General features: G+C 39.1%; 1 protein-coding gene across 4 annotated transcripts in view; it reads right to left on the bottom strand.

Moving 5' to 3' along the window:
• The window catches only part of CDK14 (cyclin dependent kinase 14), a 592,901-nt gene that overhangs the window by 144,997 nt on the left and 423,296 nt on the right, over positions 1-24,608 (bottom strand). For all 4 annotated transcript variants that reach the window (XM_047694487.1, XM_047694483.1, XM_047694484.1 and 1 more), the window contains one exon: positions 3,598-3,646. In XM_047694487.1, coding sequence (XP_047550443.1) covers positions 3,598-3,646 — 49 coding nt within the window. The remainder of the gene's footprint in view (positions 1-3,597; positions 3,647-24,608) is intronic.

Here is a 24,608-nt window from a genome sequence, read left to right as displayed (position 1 = left end):
TATTTATAAAATTAAGATGTGCTCCCTTTAATCCCAAATCTCCTTTAAGCAGGAAGAGCCCACACAAATCATGCATGTCCACATGAGGGAATAAAAGGGTTTTCTTTTCTTTATTAATAGTTATTTATTATTCTCAATCCTATAATTAAGACTTCTTCTTTATATTATCCTTTTGAGTTTAGATATCTGCAAGATCTTTTGATATTTTTCTCCCATCACTGCTTTGTTTCCCCAGAATGCTAAAAAATCCTTCAAAGGATAAAATTATGCCCATGGTTACTGGTATAAATGAAGTCAGGAGGGAATTGTATTGGTGTTACCTAGGGCAGACTTGGCCTCCGCCAATAAACTGGGTCACTTCTTACAGCTGTTCAAAGAGACTTGAGGATTCACTGCTCAAGAAATTCTGGCTCTTTTAGGTAGGTTAACACATCACCTAGCTTTAACAGAGGAGTTAATACATACTTTTAAAAGATAACCCTACTTAATTTGGAACAGTGACTTGCTTTTTATTAACCTACCCATCTTATATTAACCCATCTAAGTTGAATTCAAATTAGTCCTTGCAAATTAGTTCACTTTATTTTGAACCTATTACTGCTGTATAAGAGAATTTACCAACTGCTCCAGTTTCACAATTGTGCTTGTAGACAAGCAAATTAGTTAGCAGTGATGGAGAAAGCCAGCACTTGCTTAATAGCCTTTAAATGCAGTTCTTCTGAACCTTGACCTCCCTCCAAAGTGACAGATGTTGAAATGTCGGTGGCTGCAAAGTCACAAGTCCATTTGGAGGAGGGATCAATAATATAATTAGGGTCTCTGAATTCTCGGTTTTCTCTAAATTTCATTGGGTTTTAATGGGTTAGAGGCTATGGCTCTAAGGATTCAGTATATAACACTGGGATGCCAGAAAGTAGTATTTTAAAAATATTTTTAGTGATTTTTTATTACTTCGTGTTTTCTGAGATAAATCCTTAAGGCAACAAAAAATAAGACTTATGGGAGCTTAAAAAGTAGCATGGTTCTGAACAGGTTATGTTTATAATTTAAAAATCTTACCTCAAGTTCAGCTTTTAATATTTTTGCTAAAATGCTTTAAAAGCAATCTAAGGGTAAGACCCAGTTTGTTAGTTGCTTTTGAATTAACTCTAGTTTTTTAAACAAAGATATTATTTATTTTTTTGTCAGAGAGAGAGAGAGAGCACACAAGCAAGGGGAGAAGCAGGCTTTCCGCTGAACAAGGAGCCTGATGTGGGACTCAATCCCAGGAGTTCCTAATTCTAATTTTTTTTAAAGCACATGTGATGTTATGGATTAAAAGAAAGACATTAACCACAGTTCTACCAGTTCATTAAGAATACTTTACATGAAAATGTAAGATTTCCTTTAGTATTTTAGACCTTGATTTTGGTAGAAAAATTATAAATCCTATGTTCATAGAAAATGCAAGTAATAAATATCCCTGAGGATACATCTTAAGAAGACTATGTTATTATTTTGCAAAAAATCATATTCTGAAGAATTCTTATTCGCCCTCTAAAGTCAAAGCGTATTTACTGACACTTGGCATCTTTTTAAAAAAATCTGGACATTGTGCATAATGCACACAGTTTTTAAAATTTCTAAAACATCAATACCAGAGGACTGTACATCCTGATTTTCATCAATGAAATTAACTACTCTTGTTGTAACATGATCAATACCTCTTGGAGCAAAGTAAGCATGGGGTCTTAGGTGGTCAGAATGAAGCAAGCTTATCAGAAGCAAGCAAGTCAGAATTCAAGCAACGCTTGAGTACTATTTCAATTTTGCTTTTCTTTTAGAAAGACATGAGGCAACCTCGTTTCCCTGAGGCATCCCACCTGTCATGGTGGAATGGCTGGGTGAGAAAGGCCATTCATTCATTGGGGCCCGCGTGCTTGAGAGCTTGAGGTGGTGGGTGGTACTGAATACAAGCTACAGATACGAATGGCTGGAGTGGGCCAGGTGTACACAAAGTGGGGTCATATCCATAAGAGGACAGTGGAAGAAATATCATTCACCATCATCTACACACACCCATCTCCCATTTTTTTTGTTGACTACTCTAAGTGGACAAGGACTGCCATTTATTTTCCTGGGCAATTTAGAGGTCACTCGAGCTCGGCCCCTCTGAAGGAAGGAAATGGTTGTTCTCCACAAATACTCTGTGTAGATCTGCCAGATGTTCCTGTGACTTCAAAGGTGGGGTTAGAAATTCAACTGCTTTATAAAGAACTGTCTCCTAAGACGGTTACCTGCTTGGACAAACCTTCCTGAGCAATCATGAGAGAATGTGTTTGGTTATTTAATTAAGGTAGGAACTGTATACTATATGTGGTACCTGGTGTATGAAAGCACTTAATTAAATTGTTAGAGGGGGAGGGTGAAGGGAACAAGAGTGGAGGAACAGGCACAGAATGTTCCCAACAGAGGGCATGCCTCCCAGAGGAGACTCCAGACATTAAGTACTGATTCTTCAAATGGCCAAATGCAAAGCCTTGTGTTAGATGAAGATAGTTATCCCAGTGCTCTTTTAAGGATGAATTTAATCAAAATAAATTGCCAAATCTTCCAAATAAACTAAATAACTAAGTTATTTCTTAGAATAACTAATAACTTTAACTGCAGAGTTTAAAGTACTCACTTCATGAGTTCCTCACAATAACTTGTCTACTGGATCTACTGACAACATTTTTATTATAAAAAGGTTTTTTCCTTCTTTTTTTATTTTTATAATTGATGGTGTCTAAAATGAAACATGTTGTAACAGTAAAAACTGAGGCAATAATACTAAATTCCCCACAGACAAAATTCTGTTATGACAAATTAATTTTTTTTAAATCAAACCAGTCCCAGTTACCTTTTTCCCAGCATCATGCTTGAAATATGATCTCCACAACTAATGAGAGTGACTCAATCAATCTGCTTTCCAACTTTCAATGATTTATTAACACATTGGCTTGCAATAAAAGATCTCTGAATAACTTGAGAAACCCAGACCTTCAGATTTCATCAAATTTCAAAACCAATAAATAAAATTATTTCAATGAGATCAGATGAGAGAACAGAAATTAAATAAACAGATCACATATATTTCAAGTGATACACATACTTCGCTTTCCAACAAGGCTTAGGAGAACAACAGATAAACTGAAAAAATCTGAAAGATCAATTTTATCTAGCTCCAAGTTTGTCACTGGCATTATTTAGATTAGAATCAGTCATTACACTGTACTTAGATGCTATTTTGTTATTGTGAAAACATTTCTTGGAATTCAGTTATGAGAAGATTAAGCATAATGAATTTTAGGATTTAGAATTCTCAAGCAATGCCACGTTGCTCTAAGAACCCAAACTCATATATAACAGCATCGGCTTAGGGTGAACATGGTGGCTGGTGCCCAGTTAGGGCTTACCGACTATTTAATGGTTAAATGAACGGATGCATGGATACTTGGATGAGCAAATGAAAAATGTCAAGACAAGCTTATTTGGAGAGTTTTAAGAATTGAGAGAGAGACTGAGAGAGAAAAGAAGAAGAGAGCGAGAACAAGCACAAACTGTATAAAGACTTACTTATTCCATGCTTGCCTAAGGTTTTTAGAGCTGTACGGGGTAAAGCGTTCTGAAATAAAAAAGAAAAATGATAAGCAACCTTTATTTCAAATGTATACATTACAAGTATGTTTAAAAAAAAAAAAAAAACCTCAACTTTTAAAAAGACCGTGTTTGACTTAGCCATGGTTACGCTGGCCATGGTACACTTCACCTTTAGATCGGGCAGTTACAAAGAATAAAACAGGAAGATCATAACATTTTAAATAAGGAAGCATTGTTTTCTTTTGTTACGGTGATTTATTTCATAATCCGGTTTCCTAGTAATTATTTCTTAGAATAACTAAGTTTTGATCAGGTAGAAAAAAGAAACACAAATTCCAAACCTCCAAACTGTAAGTCTACTGAAGAACACTGACACATCGGTGAAGTGAGAGCTGCTGCCTTCACTATGAAGATATCTCTGATCCAATACAGTAACGGTGGCTCTCCTTTCTTACACTATTTAGTATTTACATTTTCTTTCTTACATTTACTTGATTTGGCTCAAAGCCAAACTACTAATGTCCTCTAATGTACCTTTATGTTTTTCATTAAGTCATCTTTATTATATTTTAAAAATTAAGATGTTGGTTTTACCAAGTTAAACAATAAAGCAGCACAGAACAGATGTTAATAATCTCCTCTCCTGCTCTCTATTTTTGACTCCTGAAGACACAGCAATTGTTAATGTCTAGGGTATGTCTCTTTCCACATATTTCTTTATGTTTACAATACAAACCCATCCATATATACATGTGTAGATACTATTTTAATTTTTAAAGACAGATTGTACAATGAACAGTCTGAAATCTTTTTAGTATACAGCAGTCCTTCAAAGCAAGAAATAGATTTAACAATTGTTTTAAAACTGTATAATATTCCATAGACTAGAAGTATCATAGTTATTTAGACTATTTCCTACTGATGACAATTGAGATCGTTTCCAGTTCCTTTTCCCTTAAAAACAATGCTTCAATAAATATCCTTGCACATCTATCTCTGTATACTAATGCCTTTGTTTCTATTGGACAGATTTTTCCATGTTGAACTGCTTGGTAAATGGTACGCACATTTTACATTTTAATAGATGCTGACAGATTACTTTTCATTTTCCAGCAATGAAAACATGATGTCTCTTTATAGTATGCATCCCTGGAATGCAAGGATGGTTTAACACATGCAAATCAATAAATGTGATACACCATATTAATAGACTAAAAAACAAAAATTACATGATTATCTTAATAGATGCAGAAAAAGCATTTGACAAAATTTAGCATCCATTCATGATAAAAACCCTTAAAAGACTGGGTAGAGAAGGAATGCACCCAATGCAGAAAAGCATATACATGACAAGCCCACAGCTAATACCATACTCAATTATGAAAGGCAGAAGGCTTTTTCTTTAACATCAGGAACAAGACAAGGGTGCCCACTCTCAGCATTTTTTTTTTTTTTAAGATTTCATTTATTCATTTGACAGACAGAGATCACAAGTAGGCAGAAAGGCAGGCAGAGAGGAAGGAAAGCAGGCTCCCTGCTGAGCAGACAGCCCGATGGGACCTGGGGCTCGATCCCAGAACCCTGAGATCATGACCTGAGCTGAAGGCAGAGGCCTTAACCCACTGAGCCACCCAGGCGCCCTGACTCTCTCAGCATTCTTATTCAACAACATGCTACTAAAAGTCTGAGCCTGAGCAATCAAAAAAAAAAAAGGAAGAAAGAAAGAAAAATAAATAAAAGGCATCTGAATTGGAAAGGAAGACGTAAAACTGTCTGTTTGCAGATGACATGATTTTATATACAGAATATCTCCACCAAAATACTATTCGTGCCAAATTCAGCCCAGCTGCAGAATAAATAATCAATATATAAAAGTCAGTTGTGTTTCTCTATGTTAACACTGAATTATGTGAAAAAGAAATAAAGGAAAATTCCATTTATAAAGCATCAAAAATAATGAAATGCCTAGGAATAAATTTAACCAAGGAGATAAAAAAATCTGTACATTGAAAATTATTAAGATACTGATGAAAGAAATTGAAGACACAAATAAATGGAAAGGAATCCTGTGTTCATGGATTGGAAGAATTAATATAGTAAAATCTTCATACTACCCAACATCATCTATAGACCTAATACAATCCCTATTGAGATTTCAATGGCATTTTTTTGTATTTATACAAACAAGAACAAAACAATCCTAAAATGTGTATGGAACCACAGAAGACCCTAAATGGCCAAAGCAATCTTGAGAAAGAAGAACAAAGCTAGGGGCATTACCTTTCCTGATTTCAAACTATCTTTCAAAAAGTTAGAGCAATCTGAACAGTCTGGTACTAGCATAAAAACAGACACACAGACTAACAGAACAAAAGTGAAAGCCCAGAATTAAACTCAGGCATGAACAGTCAACTAATGTTTGACAAGGAAGCCAAAATACTCAATGGAGGAAAAATAATCTCTTCCATACATGGTGGGAAAACAAACAAAAAAAATGAAACTGGACTCCTATTTTAAACCAGGAAGAAAAATTAACTCTGAAAGGATTAAAGACTTAAATGTAAGAACTGAAAGCAGAGACAAAAACAGAGGTGGAAAAAGCTTCTTGACACTGGTCTTGGCAAGACCATTTTTATGGATTTTATGGATACAACACCCAAAGCACAAGCAGTAAAAGTGAAAATAAACAAGTGAGACCACAACAAACTAAAAGCTTCTGCACAGCAAAAGAAACCATCAACAAAATGAAAAGGCAACCTATGGAATGGGAGAAAAATATTTGCAAACCACCTATCTGGTAAGGGGTTAATATCCAAAATATATAAAGAACTCACAAAACTCAATAGCAAAAAAATCAAATAATATAACTAAGAAGTGGGCAAAGGACCTGAACAGACATTTTCCCAAGGAAGATATTTAACTGGCCAACAAGTACATGAGAAGGTGCTCAACATCACTAATTATCAGATTAAAACCATCAAAACCACGAGATGTCACCTCACAGCTGTCAGAATGGCTAGTATCAAAAAGACAAGCCAACAAGTGCTGGCAAAAATGTGGAGAAAGGGGAATGTCTATACATTATTGCTGGAAATGTAAATTGGTACAGCCACTATGGAAAACAGTAGGAAGGTTTCTCAAAAAATTAAAAATACAACTATCATATGATCCAACAATTCCATAGGAGGATATTTAATTTCTGATGGAAATTAAATCACTAACTTGAAGAGATTTCTGCAGCCTTATGTTCACTTCGACAATACTTACAATAGTCAAGATATGGGAACAACCAAAGTGTCCACTGATGGATGAAATGAATGAAAAAAATGTAGCGTATATATGTAAGGGACAGTATTCAGCCATAAAAAATAAGGAAATCCTGATATTTGCAACAATGTGGGCACTGTGCCCATTGAGGGCATTATGCTAAGTGAAATAAGTCAAAGAAAGATAAACACTGTATGATTTCACTTGTATGTGGAATCTAAAAAACCCTGAACTCAACAAAAGCAGAGAACAGATTAATGGTTGCCGGGGGCAGGGGATGGGGAGGTAGAGAAATGGATGAAAAGCAATCACAGGATATAAATTTCTAGTTATAAAATGGATCAATTCTGGGGAGGTAATGTAAAGCATAATGACTTTAGTTAACAATATTGCACTGTATATTTGAAAGCTGCTAAGAGAGTAGATCTTCAAAGTTCTCACCACAGACACACAAAAATTGTAATCACATGATGTGATGCATGTGTTAACTAAACTTACTGTGGTATATTTTGTTATATATATATATATATATATATATATATATATATACATACATAGATGTATAAAATCACTCTGTTGTGCACCTTACACTTATACACTGTTATATGTCTATTCTATCTCAATAAAGGTGGGCAAAAAAAAGTGTTCTAGCGAAATAAAACAAGGAGATATAATGTAGACAGACCAGTATGAGAGGAACACTTTAGATTAAGTGATGAGGGAAGGTGTGTTTCAAACAAAACGGTCAGTCAACAAAATAAAGTTCCCACTGGAAATCTGGTTGGAGTGTCATTAAAATATCTACTTATCTGAAAAGAATGATGTAAAATCTTTGTACATAACCTTTCAGTGTGTCTTTCCATTCAGAAAGGTTTTGTGTGTATGTCCTCCAATAAAATTAAATGGCATCTTGTTCATATTAATCTTGATTCCTTTAAAAAATTTCATACTTAAAGGCTTAAGTATTGCTTAATATTGGTTGGTGTCTCTTTTCAGTGTTGTCTGCTTTTAAGGACAAGCTTTTAAAGGAGAGAATCTAAATGACTGGTATTGCTTGTGTTATAGTATATTTCCTATGGAAGAATACCATTAGATAAGAAGAACAAAAAGAAATTTAAGAACCTGCTCAACTTTCCATTTCTAAACACAGTATTTATCCAAACAGAATGACTGGAAATACTGTGCAATGATTCATTGATTCAACTACTATTTATTGAGCAACTACTATGTGCCAGGGGCCCTTCCTGGTGGCTGAGGCTACACAGAAGGGAATCACACAGAAACCCTTCATGCAGGCAGGGGGCTCATATTCCAGTAGGACGTGCAAGGCTGGAGTGAGCCTGAAGGACAGGGTGGCTGGAGCAGACAGAAAGCCCGGGACAGAGAAGTGGAGGCTGAGACAGAGAAGGGGCACAGGGCAGAAGACGGGCTCATATGGAGCCCCTGTGGCCTGTAACTCACCATCCACACATTTTGCCTTCTGTTTCGAGAACACACTATCAGGAGCAAGGACAGAACCAGAAGATCAAGAAAAGTTTTTTACAACTGTATGAGGGGGAGATGATATACTCTGGGCCCTAGAAACAGTGACTGCAGTGAGAAGGGGTCAGTCCGTCCGCAGCTTGTTAAAAGGCAGAGCAACAGATTTACTGATGGATTGGATATAGGCTATGACAGGAAGGTAGGCATTAAGATGAGGAATAGAGGGTTTACAGATCTCTAATTTCCAAGTTCCCAAGATTGAGAATTTCATACTCAACTCAGCTGTCATGCCAAGAATACATGAATCTTTCCAGGATGATTCAGAAAGTACTGGAGGTTTTCATGGAGCTTCAAAGTCACCATTCAAGCTGGGATAATTGTTAAAATATTTAAGAACCTGCCAGGCATGGACTCTGACCAATCAGCGCAGAAACTAGTCATTATGCTCTCATGGCAGGCATTTGCAGAAGATCAGGCCTGATTCCAAATAGCCATTGTTCTAAAGCTATGGGTCAAAGTGCTCACCAACAATTATGAATTAAAAGTCTCATAAGAACATGTAATATCTGAGTTTACTCTCTACTAGACTGCATTATAAAGTCACAACGTAATTCAGCCAGTTGGTGTAGAGTAGAAATTAAAGGCATATTTTAGGTTTGAGGATTCACTGACAAAGAAAGGAGAAATGGGGAGAACAGTTCTTTTTATAAAGGTCTTTAAAAAACTTATTATCTGCAGTCTGGTATTAAAAAAGCAAGATATATTTTAAAAATTAATTACATCAAGTGTTCTTGTAAAGCAAATTTGATCTCCTTAACTTTGTACTCCCCACAAAGCAATTTTAATAATTTGCTATGATTTCAGGAGGAACAAGAATTCCATTACAGATAAAATTAATACAATCTTGCATTTATAAGTAAATTATTATTCTTGGCAATTAACGGCTGCACATAAATATAAGAATTCTAAGAATTGCCTCTATTTAGAGTTTGACAGGATATGCTAATAGAATTTTTTCCCCCAGAAATACAATATGTCCAATTTAGCTGTGCATAAAAGCCCAAACTGAAAAGTGCCATAGGAAAGTTAGAAAAAATAAGGAAGAATGAGGTTTCCCTGTGTTTGCCTTCCATCACTACTCATGTAAACTCTGAATTCTTTTAGCAAATGTGACCTAAGCACCTGCCAGGGTGCCAGGAGCTGCACTGGACACGGAGAAGTGGGTAAAAGTCCCAGTTATAGTTCAGTGGCACCGAAATGTAAATACAGAATTACAAATACAGGGTGAAGAGTGCTGTCAGTGTGGATACGGACACAGTCCCTTGGGAGCCTGGAGGCAGAGCCACTAAATGCATCTGTTTCTTTTCCAAATGAAGACAGGATAAACTCAAATATCTGAAGCCAGCCCCAGTAAAACACAGGCACTGCTCTCTTGTATCCAGCATCCTTCAGATCTTAACCGCCAGGTACACAATTTCAAATGGAGGAGGCTCTACCATTTTTGGGGGGGGGGGCAGCAACATGCATTACTTTTATAACTCCATGAAAAAAATTATATTTTAAAAGCGATTTCCACTACGAATAAAAGTGATGTTCCATTAGAACAAACACAATATAATTCAGCACGTAAGTTTGAAAAACAAAAAGGTGCTGGAATCCAGGGCTCTGAACCAGTAACCGTTATCTTTAATAAAATATTCAAGGGCCTATGAGTGACTTTATCAGATTATTCAAGTTATTTGCATATGAGTATTTTACACTGTTATGCTTTAGTTAAGTTTACTGTCAGTGACTAATGTCAGCTTTCTCTTTCCAATTATGTTTAAACTAGAAGTTTAGAATGTTGTGATGTAAAGAACTGGTGAAACTCTGAGCATAACTGATGCCTGCAATTAATTTAAACCTGCAGGCTGATTTTCACCTTCTCTTCTTGCAGGGACATTGTAGAGGACGATCACACGCAGCGGGAGGCCAGGGAGGAGGGCCGGCCCAGAAGAAATCACTCACTCTGCCACAGGAGGGGGGTGGGAGGACAGAGAACTGGAAAGGTTTCCCCTCAAATTGCCCTGCTTGTGTGCTGCGGGTCGCTGAAATACAGCAGGAAAACAAGCAGAGAACAATGGTACACATTCTAGTGACTCAGCTTAAAAAACCTATAACCGCAGTGGCTACGGGCATTAGGAAAGCAGACTGGAACCCACAGGAAGAGAAAACCTAAACTGGAATGTACTCATTCGCTTATAGGTAAGACCTGGATCCATCAGGAAAATAACTTTAATTTGTATTCCTCTCATTTCCTTCTCACCAAATTTTTATTTTTTTGGCTTGTATCTTACGGGACACTGCTGTGTTTCTAACTTCAATAACAGGAAACCATATGAGTAAACAGTTACATCACTCAACAAATTAGAAACCCCAAATATGTTCGAAGGACTTAAGAGGTAAAATCAGGATTTGTAAGCTATCGCTTTTCTTTCTTTTTTGGGAGGGGTGGCAACAGAGATGAGATCTTACAAGTCTAAGACTTTAGCATATCTCTTGTAAACAGATTTAATATCATCCAACATAAATAATATCACCAAACAAGTGTTTCATAAGTCAATAAATCAATATAAAAATGAGCATGACCAAAACACCACAGGAAATGTTAGATGTGCTTGATTAATTAACTCCTCTCAACAATATATTCAAATGTTCACAATTAAAAATTTTTAGAATTGTTTTATATTTTAACAAATACATTTACTCTTTCTTACTGAGCTTGTAAGAAAAGTAGTAAGAATTTTAGCAAAGAGCCGTGGTCATTGTATCACCTGGCAGGGCTGGTGAACCTGAGGCCCTTCTCAGGATTGTTTCAGTGAAGCAGAAGGGCTCTGGTCCTTTAGAAGGTCAACAACAAACATAGTTATGGATCATGCTAGTGAGATTTCAAAAAATCACTCTTATTCCTTGTTTATGTAATGTATAATATTCTTAAATCCTTTAGGATAGGAGACATGAGTATTCCTTCATTCTCCCGTTTATTCTACAAATATTTATTATATGCCTACTGTTTGCCAGGCCCTGTTCTAGGCACTGTGGATATACAGCAGTGCACAAAACATATATGGTCATAAGCAGCCTACAATAAATCACAGCACCCATACTAATGGATTATCAATAGAAGAAAACTATATTGACAAGTATGCAGAAGAATTTTTATGCAACCTTCACTATCTCCTATTAGGAAAGCCAAGCCAGCAGTGAACACTTCAGTTGATAGTCTGATTTAGACAGATAAGCTGGATTTAAACTATTTATAGTTTTTTTTTAGAAGATTTTATTTATTTATTTGATAGAGATCACAAGTAGGCAGAGAGGCAGGCAGAGAGAGAGAGGAGGAAGCAGGTTCCCCGCTGAGCAGAGAGCCTGATACGGGGCTCAATCCCAGGACCCTGGGATCATGACCTGAGCTGAAGGTAGAGGCTTCAACCCACTGAGCCACCTAGGCACCCCTATTTATAGTTTTTAAAACAGAAGTAAAGCAGAATTCCTGTACAGAAGAGGAGAGTTTACCCCAGATGGAGAGGGTTAAACTTGTTCCAAAATATGGGGATGTTAGATCTCTCAACTCCAAAAAAGCAGAGTGACCTAAACAGGCATTTTAATTTTTATTTTTTAAAAGATTTTATTTATTTATTTGACAGAAATAGAGAAGAGAGAGAGAGCGAGCATGAACAGGGGAACATCGGGCAGAAGGAAAGGGAGTGGGAGAGGGAGAAGCAGACTCCCCACTGAGCAGGGAGCCCGACGTGGGACTCGATCCCAGGACCCTAGAATCATGACCCAAGCTGAAGGCAGATGCTTAATGACTAAGCCACCCAGGCGCCGCCTAAACAGGCATTTTGGAAATGATACACAAATAATACATATGTTCATACACCTGCAAGTCACAGCTTTAACATACTTGATAGCCCCAAAATACATAATGACTGAGATCTGGCACACCTTGAATGCAATCCATGAGGCTCTGGCATGACACATTCATGCTGAACAGAACTGCACTGTCCTGATGCTGTCCCCCGATGGCCACCTCAAAATGCTCGGCAGCCACCTTCAGATGGTGCACACAGGAGACGGAAGTAACGTGACCTCCGGCCGTGGCAAATCATCTTTTAATTCCCAAACGTGGGCATTTTAAAATGTGTCATCTCTTAGCAACTTCTAGAAACAAACATTCTCCTACTTCATTAAATATTTTTATTTCTGATGGCTTGGCTTTTCGGACATGTGTACAACTGTGGCTTTGCGAGTGCGCAGTCCCTGACGAGGTCTTCAAACTATCCAATCTAAAAATCAAGGAAGGCTCCTCTTCCCCATAAGATGTCTTTCTCTGGGAAACTTTAACCACAGGCATTCTTGCAAATCTAAAGTGTACTGTTTACAAATCACGTCTTCACAGTGCCCAGAAAACAAAGGAGAGGAAAGATTCTGTGTCTCATTCTCCATGCGTCCCCACCCACCCTTCATCTAGACTTCCCTAAGTGAGAAAGAGATCAGGAAGGGGGCGCTCAGCACCTTCAGGGGCAGTGTGAGCAATCAGGGAGTCTAAGAACTTCATTTTACAGGAGTAAACTGAGGTTGGAAAGGTTGAGTCGCCAGAGGCCATGATGCAGGCTACTGGGACAGGCTGAACGAGGACTCTGCTCCCAGTCTACTGTCCCTTCCCAAAGAGCTGGGCTACCCAAGCCTCCTATTAGATATTTAGCAAACATTTTCTACATGGTTAAGTAGTTTGCAAATATGCACTCACTTTAGTCCTCATGACAACACTGTGGGGGAGGGGCTATGGTCATCTCCACCTTATACTTTACACACAGAGAAACTGAGGTAGTGAGACACTGGGCACCTTGTCCGTGTTACACAGCTCACATGTGGCAGAGCCAGATTTGAACCCAGCTAGAGGTGGAGTCCATGTTCTTCGTCACTATACCAGGACACCCCTCTGTGTCTCCGAGGGCAAAGACTTGAAGTTGGTCCTCAACCATACAGTAAGCCTGCAGCAGCACAACAGAGCACAAAGGTCCTTTAGCCATCAATATAAAACAGCACACTTCCAACGAGCTAGCATTCTGGAACAGGCAAAACTACAAAGACAGTAGAAAGATCAGTGGATGCTAGGGTTAGGGCAGAGGAAGGGAGGAGTGGGTAGAGCACAGAGGATTTCTCAGGGCTGTGAAATTACTTTGTATGATACTGTAAAGGTGAATACATGTCATTATACATTTGTCCACACCCACACTATACATTTGCTCACCAGGAGTAAACTCTAATGAACTCTCGGTTATAATGATGGGGCAATGTAGGATCAGCAATTCTAACAGACGTCCCGCTCTCGTGGGGCTTGTTGATATTAGGGAGGCTGGGACTGTGTGCACACACAGGGTACGTATGGGCAATTTCTGTGTCTTCCTCAGTTTTGCTGTGAAGCTAAAAGAGCTCTTAAAAAAAGCATGCACACAAACGTACTCTTTTCACTCCCAATGCACTTTCCATAGGCAGTCAGTGCCTTAACCTTTTGTCTAGGAAAACGAATCTGTCTTGTGTTCACAGCAAGTGCCAGACCATGTCTTCCCAGTTCTAGTAACCTTGGACATAATACTTAAAAAAAAAAAAAAAAAATCTCTTTCGGTGCCTCCGCTGCCCTATATGGGAGTAATAGCAGTACTTACCTCAGTTACTGTGAGCATTCCATCAGGAAATGCACCTCAAGAACTGGTAAGAGTGTCTGATGCACAGTAAACATTTAATACCTGCTAGCTATGACTACTATTATCACAACTAATACTGATATGCTTGAAAAACAGACCATCTCGTACGGTAAAGTTCTATATCTACGAGGCAGACATACTATATGTGGGAAAGCAGTGTTACTCTAGGGAGAGTAAATACTCAAGCTATCCTCAAGTACCCCTTCTGAGGCAATAAAGAAATGACAAAAATCACAGACATTTCAATACTCTTCTAACTCCTTATAGGTTAAGTCTGTGATTTTAATGCACTCGTGGAGAGCAAGGATGAGCGTTGAGAGAATAGCAATTGTTCTTTTCAGCAGTCAGGAGATTATTAGTTGGGTTTACCAAGCTGGCTGTAGAGGTGAAAGCACTGTGTAGCTACACCATGATGTCCTTTCTTAATAATCTCCGTTGCAAACATTATTGTCTCGTAGCTAAAAAGACATTCTGACAGCACTGTATCGAGAACAAGTGCAAGTGAAGGAAATTTCATCAGATCTTAAAACTGAGCCAATCGTTAGTAGTCAGTTTATCTTATCTTACTTGAGTATTTGGGGGTAAAATATTCTTTGCATCATACATAAATCAAGATTTTTCCTTTCACCTCTATACTAGCCACAGAGGTATTATACCATGGTCATGTCTATTTGTCTTGCATGATCCCTACGATAAGAGCCCAAAAAAGTGTTTTAAATCAACATCGTTTTAAAAAATTAAGGCTCTGAGTCACTTATTTTAGCCAGGAGTAGCTGATCAGCCTAGAAATCATAAACTCTAATCTGGGAGATTAGATTAGTATCCAGGAAATACTTCTTCTTGCCCCTCTCCCCACTCTCCCTGCCCTGCCCCATGGAGATGATATTTGGTGTGAATAATGGATGTCAGTGGTATTGAGACAGTGCGGGTTTAAATGTGTCTGTGCATTGTGCTCTTCCTGTCTCTTGTCACAGGAAGAGCATTATTTCATAGCTGTGGCTCCGAGGAGGATGCAAGATGTGTGGTGAGACCAGAACCCGGCCTATATCTTGGAGGTAAACCCTGCAGAACCCAGACAAGATCAGCTGAAACCCAGCTCACCACACAGGCTCGAGCAACTAACAGATACTCATCTGGGTTTGGCACCAGCATTGGGGTGGTTTGTTTTGAGCCCTGTCAATGCGGAACTGACTGCTCCGTGTGGTTTTGGCCCAGTGCTACCTTCTGGGGCTTTCCTCACGGATCTTCAGCTACATTTATCTTCCTGCCTACCTGCCCTCCTAAGAGGGTAATTCACAGGAAAACATTTGGCAAAGTGTCAAAAACTACACAACACAAATAGCATCACAAACCAATGAGCACTTCAATTTTCAGTCATTATTCTGTCTAAGAATTTTCCAATGCTGAAAATTGTACACAAATTCTCAGGTTACAAACACTGTTGTCCGTGTGCCTCTAAAGTCCCAGGGACAGAAAAGAGACAATCCTACCTTCCTCCTACCCTTGGTTCAACCACTTAGTCATGAATCTCACAGTGGAATTACTACTCAGATGGTTAACTATGCACAGCTTAGGTCTGTGGGGTCCCACTCCTTCCCTGGGGAAACAGTTAACTAGTCAATGTACTCGGCTCAAGACCCAACTTGAACATAGGAATCAACTGTCTTGTTTTAGATCTAAACTTCCAATTCCCTGTCCCCCGTTCCTAAGATCTTCTTCTTCTTATATTTTTTAAAGTTTTTGGAAAGATGTTTAAAAGTTCAGGGTCAGGAGACATGGAGGACCTTTTCCAATGCATAGATTTCTAGTTATACTTACTGTGTGCAGAATAAATATAAAACATCATGTTATAAACCAAAGAAAGCCATAACAAGTGTACGGCCGGTTTATGGTACAATGGATGGTATGTAACAACTCAAGCCTGTCATTTCTAAAGAGCTGAAAGTTCTTTCAGTACCTTGAAAGTTATCCTTGTCTTCATTTGATTCTGTTCTCACTCTTAGGCTGAATCTCTTATTCTTTTCTTAGACGTGGTTTTAACCAAATCACACACACTGGACCCTATACAAGGATATTAGCTCTTTTGGGGGATGGGGAGGGGACAGCAGGATTACTGAAGGGATGGGGAAATCTTTATTTGGTGACTGGCATGCCATATCAACCTTGGTGAGATGAGGTATGGATAATGCCCCAACTGAATCTTTACAAAACTCCAAGAGTGAAAGTAATGAAACTCGCCTACTTAGGATTTTGTTCTGTTTTGTTTTGATATGGCTGTGGTCAGAAGAACTTTATTTCTCCTTAAAATTGTAACCTTATTCCATCTTCTCTGGCATTTTCTGGACACTCTGCTAGTCTCCATCACTACTGATGCCCTCTAGTGAAAATACATGGAAAATTCTTCAAGCAGATACAGAGAAAAATCAGTACAGATAGTCCCCACTTTGCAATGGAATGGGTTTCTGGAATTTATAAAGATAATCCCCTCCCATAGGTCTGCTTACTGGGGAGGAATGGAATTATCACATTACAGTGTTGAGTGATTATCAAACTTTTTGGTTATTTCTTCTCTCTCTCTCTTTTTTTTTTTTTTTTTTAAAGATTTTATTTATTTATTTATTTAGAACACATAAATGGGGGGAGGGGCAGAGGAAGAGCGAATCTCAAGCTGACTCAGCGCTGAGCATGGAGCTGGACGTGAGGCTTGATCTCACGACCCTGAGATCATGACCTGAGCTGAAATTAAGACTCCGATGCTTAACTGACTGAGCCACTCAGGTGCCCCCTTATTTTTATTTTATAGCACTGTCCACTTCTAGGACTTACTTCATATCTGATACTTGGTCAGCTCTATTCTCCATGTCTGTGGCATCTCTGCTAACTGCTAAGAATAATTTCCCCCAAGTCCAACTTGCCGTTATAGACCCTTCTCAATGCAGAGCTGTAGACAGAAACGCCCAATCAAGAGGACTTCACACATGAGGCAAAGGCCTCTTTCCATCTCTAAAATTGGCCCATGACTTTTTATAGCCAGTGGGTCCTTCTGAAAATGTAAAACATCAATTTCCTTCCTTAATCAAAAACCTTCCCTGCTCCATGATTCTTCTTGCATTTCAAATAAAACCCGAACTCCTCACCTTGGCCTTCCAGAACCCACCCCTCTGCGGCTGTTTGTGCACAGTATTCCAGCCACACTGACCTGTAATCTGTCTCCTGTCTCTCTGTGAACAGATAAGCTCCACATGGAAAGAGGTTTGTCTGCTTCACTCATGACCGTGTCTTCAGCATCTACAACACTGCCTGGTACCTAGCGGAGCACTCGATAAGAATCCGAGCCATGAGAGTCTGTGAGGCATGTTACTGCTGACTGAATGTGGCCTCTTCATGTGGGCACGCTCTCTCCCGCCTGCAGCCACCAGCAACCTCCCAGCATGACTGCCATAATCAGAGAAGTAAGGAAGTAAGGGCATTCTGCCCTTCCTGTTACGGTGAACCTTCGCTAAAATTTCTTCCACTCTACAGTGTTCACTTCATTCATAAATCTACTGATTAACTGGCGTTTTCACTATGTGACCAGAGTGGCATTTACTGGTTGTAGGAGGAACCGCAAAGTTGGAGAAGGTGATGGTTGATGGTGGGTGGAGAGAGTCTAACTGTCCTAAGCCTTGGGTCAGGCAGATCCACAATTTTAGTAATAAAATCTGAGATAAGAATCAGATATTTGCATAATAATTTTTAAAGTCCATTTTTACAACCATTACAGTCACACCCTTGTATATCCAGATGTAACCCATGATTATTGCCACTGCTATCAATCAATTTAAAGAAAGACATAAAAAGCAATTCTTGAGATAAAGCATAAATGGCAAGTGGGAAAGGAAATACCAGACAGAGGACACTATAAATGGTCCAAAATATTTTGTAGTTATATTCCCTTAGCAGTTTAAAAGCACTTTTATATCAATTATACAGCTAGCTCAAATCTTAAAAAGAGGCAGAATATAAGTAAATACAAAGCAATAAAGAGAATGTAAAAAAATAGATTATCTCATTTAAATCCCACAGGATTTTGTGAGCTGGATAGAGCAGACACCATTCTTCTGGAAGAGCAAGGAATAGGTCTCTGCACATCCACAAGGATTCCTTGACTGAAGGTGTGGTCTCTGCAGGGCAACATCTTGGCATGAAGATGTCCTCCTTTCCACCTTCCTGCACTGAATGTCCCACACAACAACTTCTGCTGCTTCCACAGCTTTTCCACTACCTTCTTAAAGACTAGGGAAAAAGCCAAGAGAGCGAATCAAGGCTAAGAGTCCAAGCTTCCTTCGAGCTGCAAATCATGAAACTGGGCAATTTCCATAATACGTACTAAGGACTGCGCGTCTGAGGGTAGACATCCACAGGGGGCAATTCGGAGCTACAATTTATTGGAAGCACAGATTAAAGCGGGAAGAGGCTGGTTCTGGTATCCACAAGAAGGTACAGATCTTTTCCAAGATGCCACAAGGCAGGGCTGAGGAGAGACTGACAATTCTCCTCATGCCCCTGTGTTTGCAGTTAGGGAAACCCACTGAAAGGCAGGCACAGGCATGGGGGGGACTACTAGGCCGGGGGCTGTAAGACCTGGATTGAGTTTTGGCTCTGCTACATCCCTGAGATAGAGCCCTGGGCAAGCCACACAATCTCTCTGAGCTTCGCTTTCTTGTCTGTAAAATGGGACAACAGTTTTAAGGCAAAAACATTCTTCTCATAACTCAGTTATTCTAAATACCAGTTGAAGCAACATATAAAAGTGCTTTGTGGGGCGCCTGGGTGGCTCAGTGGGTTAAGCCGCTGCCTTCGGCTCAGGTCATGATCCCAGGTCCTGGGTTCGAGCCCCACATCGGGCTTTCTGCCCAGCAGGGAGCCTGCTTCCTCCTCTCTCTCTGCCTGCCTCTCTGCTTACTTGTGATTTCTCTCTGTCAAATAAATAAATAAAATCTTTAAAAAAAAAAAAGTGCTTTGTAAATAATAGAATACAACATAAAAGGTAAGGTGTTATCACCATAGCATCCTATTTCTGAAATAATTTACATCTTCTCAATGGAATTAAGTCTAGATCTGGTTTTTGAGCCCCAGTCATGCCTGTAGGCATGAATAGGCAGGACTGGAGGAGAAGTTCTTCCTCTCATTACAAAACCTTAGTACAACTAAGTCCATATTTATCTATCTCTATATTTAACCTCTAATCTCTTTTTTATTATTCTGATGCTCTGTGCATACTCTTTTATCCTTTCTTTTAAAAAAAATATTTAAGTATAGTTGACACACACACACACACAATGTTAGATTGATTTCAGTATCTCTATACATTAATGCTATGCTCACCACAAGCATAGTGGACACCTGTCCCCAAACAATACTATTATAATGGACTATATTCCCTATGGTTGTACCTTTTATCCTGTGACTTCCTCATTCCGTAACTAGAAGCCTGTATCTCCCACTCTCCTCTTGACTCATTTTGCTCACCTCCCCACACCATCCCTCTGGCAAACATCAGTCTGCCCTCTGTATTTATGGGTCTGCTTCTGCTTTTTATTTATTCATTCATTTTATTTTTTATTTTTTCAAGTTTGTACTTAAATTCCAGTTAGTTAACATACAGTGTAATATTAGTTTCCAGAGCAGAATTTAGTGATTCATCCCTTACATATAACACCCATTATCCACTTAATCCATCCCCTGCCCACTGCCTGTTTAGTAACACTGCACATTTAAGTGAAAGTGTATGGAATTTGTCTTTCTGTTTGTAACTAAGTCTATACTTAAATGTTGCCTTCAAGGTCAATATGTCAGTGGGCTTAGACAAATACTACCATTCTATAATTTGCCTCCAATGGCAAGTTTTTCTTTCATCTCACTTCGTTTATTGAAAAAAATTGAAAAAATATTCATCAAATCTTCTTTAATCTGTCTCTTGTATTAGATACCTTTCTCTTCAGAAGAACAGAACACTTTAGAAATGCTCTGTCCTATTGCTTGATTTGGGAACACAGATTTATTGTAGTCTAAATTTTATTACTTTTAATTGCTTCTAGTCTAGCAACATTTTTTTTCTTCCCAAAAGGACCCTTCTTTTTTAAACTCCTGAGTAATAATCTGTCATTAATGGAATGCTATTGAATGCCCTTTTGTTGGAAGCACTTAAGAGATGAATAAAAGTGGGACACCCAGGTGGCTCAGTTGGTTAAGTGCCTGCCTTTGGCTCAGGTCATGATCTCGGGGTCCTGGGATCGAGTCCCACATCAGGCTCCCTGCTCAGCGGGAAGCCTGCTTCTCCCTCTGCTTGCCTCTCTCTCTCTCTCTGATAAATAAAATCTTAAAAGAAAAAAAAAGAAAAAAAAAGAGATGAATAAAAGTATCACACATGGAGTCTACATGTTATTTTGAGGCCAAACTACATTTGTTTGTTTATTTATTAGAGAGAGAGAGAGAGAATAGAATGGGGAGGGGCAGAGGGAGAGAGAGGATCTTAAGTGGGATCCACACCCAGCATGGAGCCCAACGTGGGACATGATCTCACCACCCTAAGATCATGACCCTGATATCATGACCTGAGCGGAAATCGAGAGTCTGATGCTTAACCGACTGAGCCACCCAGGCACCCAGAGGCCAAACTACTTTAAACAAAGTGATATTTGTGGTTCTATGTAGTTCACTAGATACAGAGATCAGATAACTTCTAGGTTTTGGTTTTTTTTAAAGATTTTATTTATTTGACAGAGAGATATCAAAAGTAGAGAGAGAGAGAGAGAGAGAGGGGAGGAAGCAGGCTCACTGCCTAGCAGAGAGCCCGATGTGGGACTCGATCCCAGGACCCTGAGATCACGACCTGAGCCAAAGGCAGAGGCCTAACCCACTGAGCCACCCAGGCAGCCCAATAACTTCTAGTTTTTTGTTATTTTCTTTATAGACTGATGGCCAATAAAATGCTCACTGGAAAAAAGTCAGTGAGAAATCACGATACAGTCTTCTTGCTCAGGTCCAGTAGCATGATCTTCCATGATGTATGCTGAAAAAAAGAGCACTGGACAGAAACCCAGGAAGACCTGGGATCTATTTCCACTTCTTTCACTAACTTCAGAGAAATCCCTTAACATCCCTGGCCTTGGGTTCCTAACCTTACAAGGGAGAGAGCAGGGCTGGATGCCCCTGAAGCATCTTCCAGCTTAATGTTCCATTTGCTTAAACAGTTATAGCACAAACAAAACAGTGCTTGTCTCCCAACCAAGGGTCTTCCTCAACAGAAGGAAATTTCAGCGTTTTTTCAGCATCCTCAATCACCTGCCCATTTTCACCAGCCTGGAGAGCCTCCAATGTCTCCCTATGTTCTACCCTGATTTAGGAATGACCACAATTCTGCAAAACCCAAGCAACACATCAAGTATGCACGCAAGATGTGTTTTTTGTGTTTTTTTAAAAATATTAATGCTGGGGCGCCTGGGTGGCTCAGTCTTTAAGCGTCTGCCTTTGGCTTAGGTCATGATCCTGGGGTCCTGGGATCGGGTCCGGCATTAGGCTTCTGCTCAGTGGGGAGTCTGCTTCCCCTTCTCCCTCTGCCCCTGCTTGGTTCCCTCTCTCACTGTGTGTCTCTCTGCCAAATAATAAATAAAATCTTTTAAAAAATATTAATGCTAAGTCTGTGTTATCTAACAAACAATTTCCAGTATCACTTCACCAGGGACACAGAAGCCGGTTGCCTCTGTCGATGTAAAGTAGCAGCGGGCAAAGCGGGGAAAGCCTCTTACTATCTCAGAGAGGAACTGAGGCACAGAGCATTACGCAGAAGTATCCCGTTACTGAGTAACTATGGAACAAGTGAAAGGAAAATTGTCCTAATTTTACAGTGGACTTTTACTTTTTGTCAGGGAACAGGGCTTGGCCTGTGATGAATCCAGTCAGAGGTCACAGAATCACCGAAGTGCTAAGAACAACCTCTTACCTCTGGGGCTGGCCCATAGCAAGTGTCCTGAGCTTGGTGATAAAGAAATGCTCTGATATAAGGTGGGGGGCGGGGGGGTGAGGAGAGGCAGGAGGAGGCAGAAGAAAGAGAAAGGGAGGGAGAGACCTCTCCTTTTAAGACCATATACTACAGAAACCCAAGGGTGAGGGAAGAGAAAAAGGACAGCAATCAGGTTCAAAACACCAGACCCACTTCCCACTTCTTTAAAGATAAATTTAAATAGAAGGAAATGATGGAAAAGCAGCACCTCCACAGTTGGACTCCTTATTCTATGCAACACACACACATGTATGTGTATGTGTGTGCATGTGTGTGTTACATATATACTTATTTTATGCAGCGGTGGCCTGTCCCAGCTGCCTGGCTGCTGCGGGAGTAAGCAAATTCCCACAAAAGGTTAAGGAATGAGGTTAAGGAATTTGGTGTCAGCATAAATGTAAGAGCAGAAGAGGATACAGAGTAAATACTAAAGAATAAGATCCAGTTGTTATCTAATTGTTCTTTTACATATTTGGCAATTGTTCCTAAAAATGTTTCTCTAGTTTTGCTACACTTTCCAAGGGAAAGCCAGATTAAGTTCTCTGCTGAAACAGAGAAGTTGAGAAGGTAAAGTCACTTTATTCACGACACATTTCATGATCTCTCTCCTGGACTCCTGTCCCAGTCTCTGAGCTGGTCTCCCTGCTTGAGCCTGGACCCCCCATTCTCAGCATGAGACACAAAATAATCTTAGTAAAATGCAACCCAGATCATGTGCAGCCTTGTTCAAAATCTTCCAGTACTTTCTGTCTGGTTCAGAGTAAAGGGTGAAGGACTCCCGCTGGCACAGTGCCTGTTGCCTCTGACCTGATTTTATACTCTCCTCTTTCCTTCCCACTGGAGGGCCTTTGTATTTGCAGTTCTCTCTATCTGGAAATTCTGCAAATATCTTAGTGGCTCTCTCTCTCTTATGTCCTTGATTCAAATGTCATCTTTTCAGAGAGGTCTTCCTTGATTACATTTACAATTTAAAACTGTGAGGTGCCCCCTTCCCTGGCACTTCCTGATCCCATTTCTTGCTCTATTTTCCTCCAGAATACTCATTGCCACCTACTATACTGTATATTTGATGTATTATAGGTCTCTCCTACCTGCCAGGGATCTCATGTGTTTTGTTCACTGCAACACCCCCACTTCCTATCCACACAAATGGTGCTCAATAAATACTGCTGAATTAATAAATTGGACTTATTCTATAGAAATTAACTATAAGGGTAAGTTAATTAAAAAAAAGACCTTGTAGGTCATTAGATTAGAATATGTTAAAACCAAGAAACTCAGCTTTTTAGCTTTATTCATGACCTAGATCATAGCTATAAAATAATTCATCTGAAAAGTTTTTCCTTCAAAGGTACATACATAAAGATTTATACACAGATCTCTAATAACAACTGATCTTCTAAAAACTATAATGACTGCATTGTTCTCAACCATTACACCTTTTTTTTCTCTTAGGGCAAAATTGATTCAGTTAAGCAAGAAAAGTAAGATATGAAAGTGAGGATTATTTTCAAAATTGCTTTCTTCAATGCATAAGGAACCTGCAGAAACTGATAAAAAAAAATAACACATAACTCAACTGTAAATTGGCAAAAGAGATTAACTCTTCCCAGAAGAGGAAATGAAAGTGATCTTGAAACACAAAAGGATGCTCAACCTCATCATAAAAAGGAGTATGAAATTAAAAATTGTGTTGAGATTCCTTTTGTCACCTAACAGACTGGCAAAATCTGAAAGTTTGGCTGTAGCCTGTGGAGTGGAGAAGCAGTGTTCTCATGTGTTTGCTGGTAACAGAGCCAATGGGCACCATCCTTCTGGACAATCTGACAGGGTGTTCAAAGTTATAATTGGATATATTTGTTGATTCTTTAACCCTATTTCTGGTAACTTATCTATCACATATATCTGTATACATGTGACCCGTGTGTGTATGTATATGTGTGTGTGTGTGTGTGTGTGTGTGTGTGTATTTATAATAGCAACAATCTGGAAATAACCCACAAGCCCGTAAGTAAAGAGTAGATTAAATCCATACAATGGAAAACAATGCAGCTATGAGCCCCACTGGCCTCCTTCATGCAGTGATATGAGAAGACCTATGAGATGCATTAATGAGACAAGCAAGATATAAAATTATGTTTAATATTAGAAATATAAAGTATAAATGTTAATCATTTCCTACAAATACATAAAGGTAAGAAACATAATAATAATAAAATGGAGGAGGGAGGAATCTGAGGGCAGTGGTTCTGAGGAAGTGGCAGATAGCAAAAAGGGTTGGGAGGCTTTGTACCATGTTCCTTTTTCATACTGTTCGATATCTTGAATTGCTTAAATGTATTAGCTTTTAAAAAATTAAGCAAAGTATGTATGACCTAGCAATCATACTCCTTGGTATTTGCCAAAAGGAGTTGGAAGCTGACGTCCACATAAAAACCTGCCCA

This window comes from Lutra lutra, chromosome 11 (genome assembly GCF_902655055.1).
Source record: "Lutra lutra chromosome 11, mLutLut1.2, whole genome shotgun sequence".
Lineage (NCBI taxonomy): Eukaryota > Metazoa > Chordata > Mammalia > Carnivora > Mustelidae > Lutra > Lutra lutra.
The sequence above is the reverse complement of the archived record's forward strand: the minus strand, read 5'-3'. Positions and strand labels throughout refer to the sequence as shown.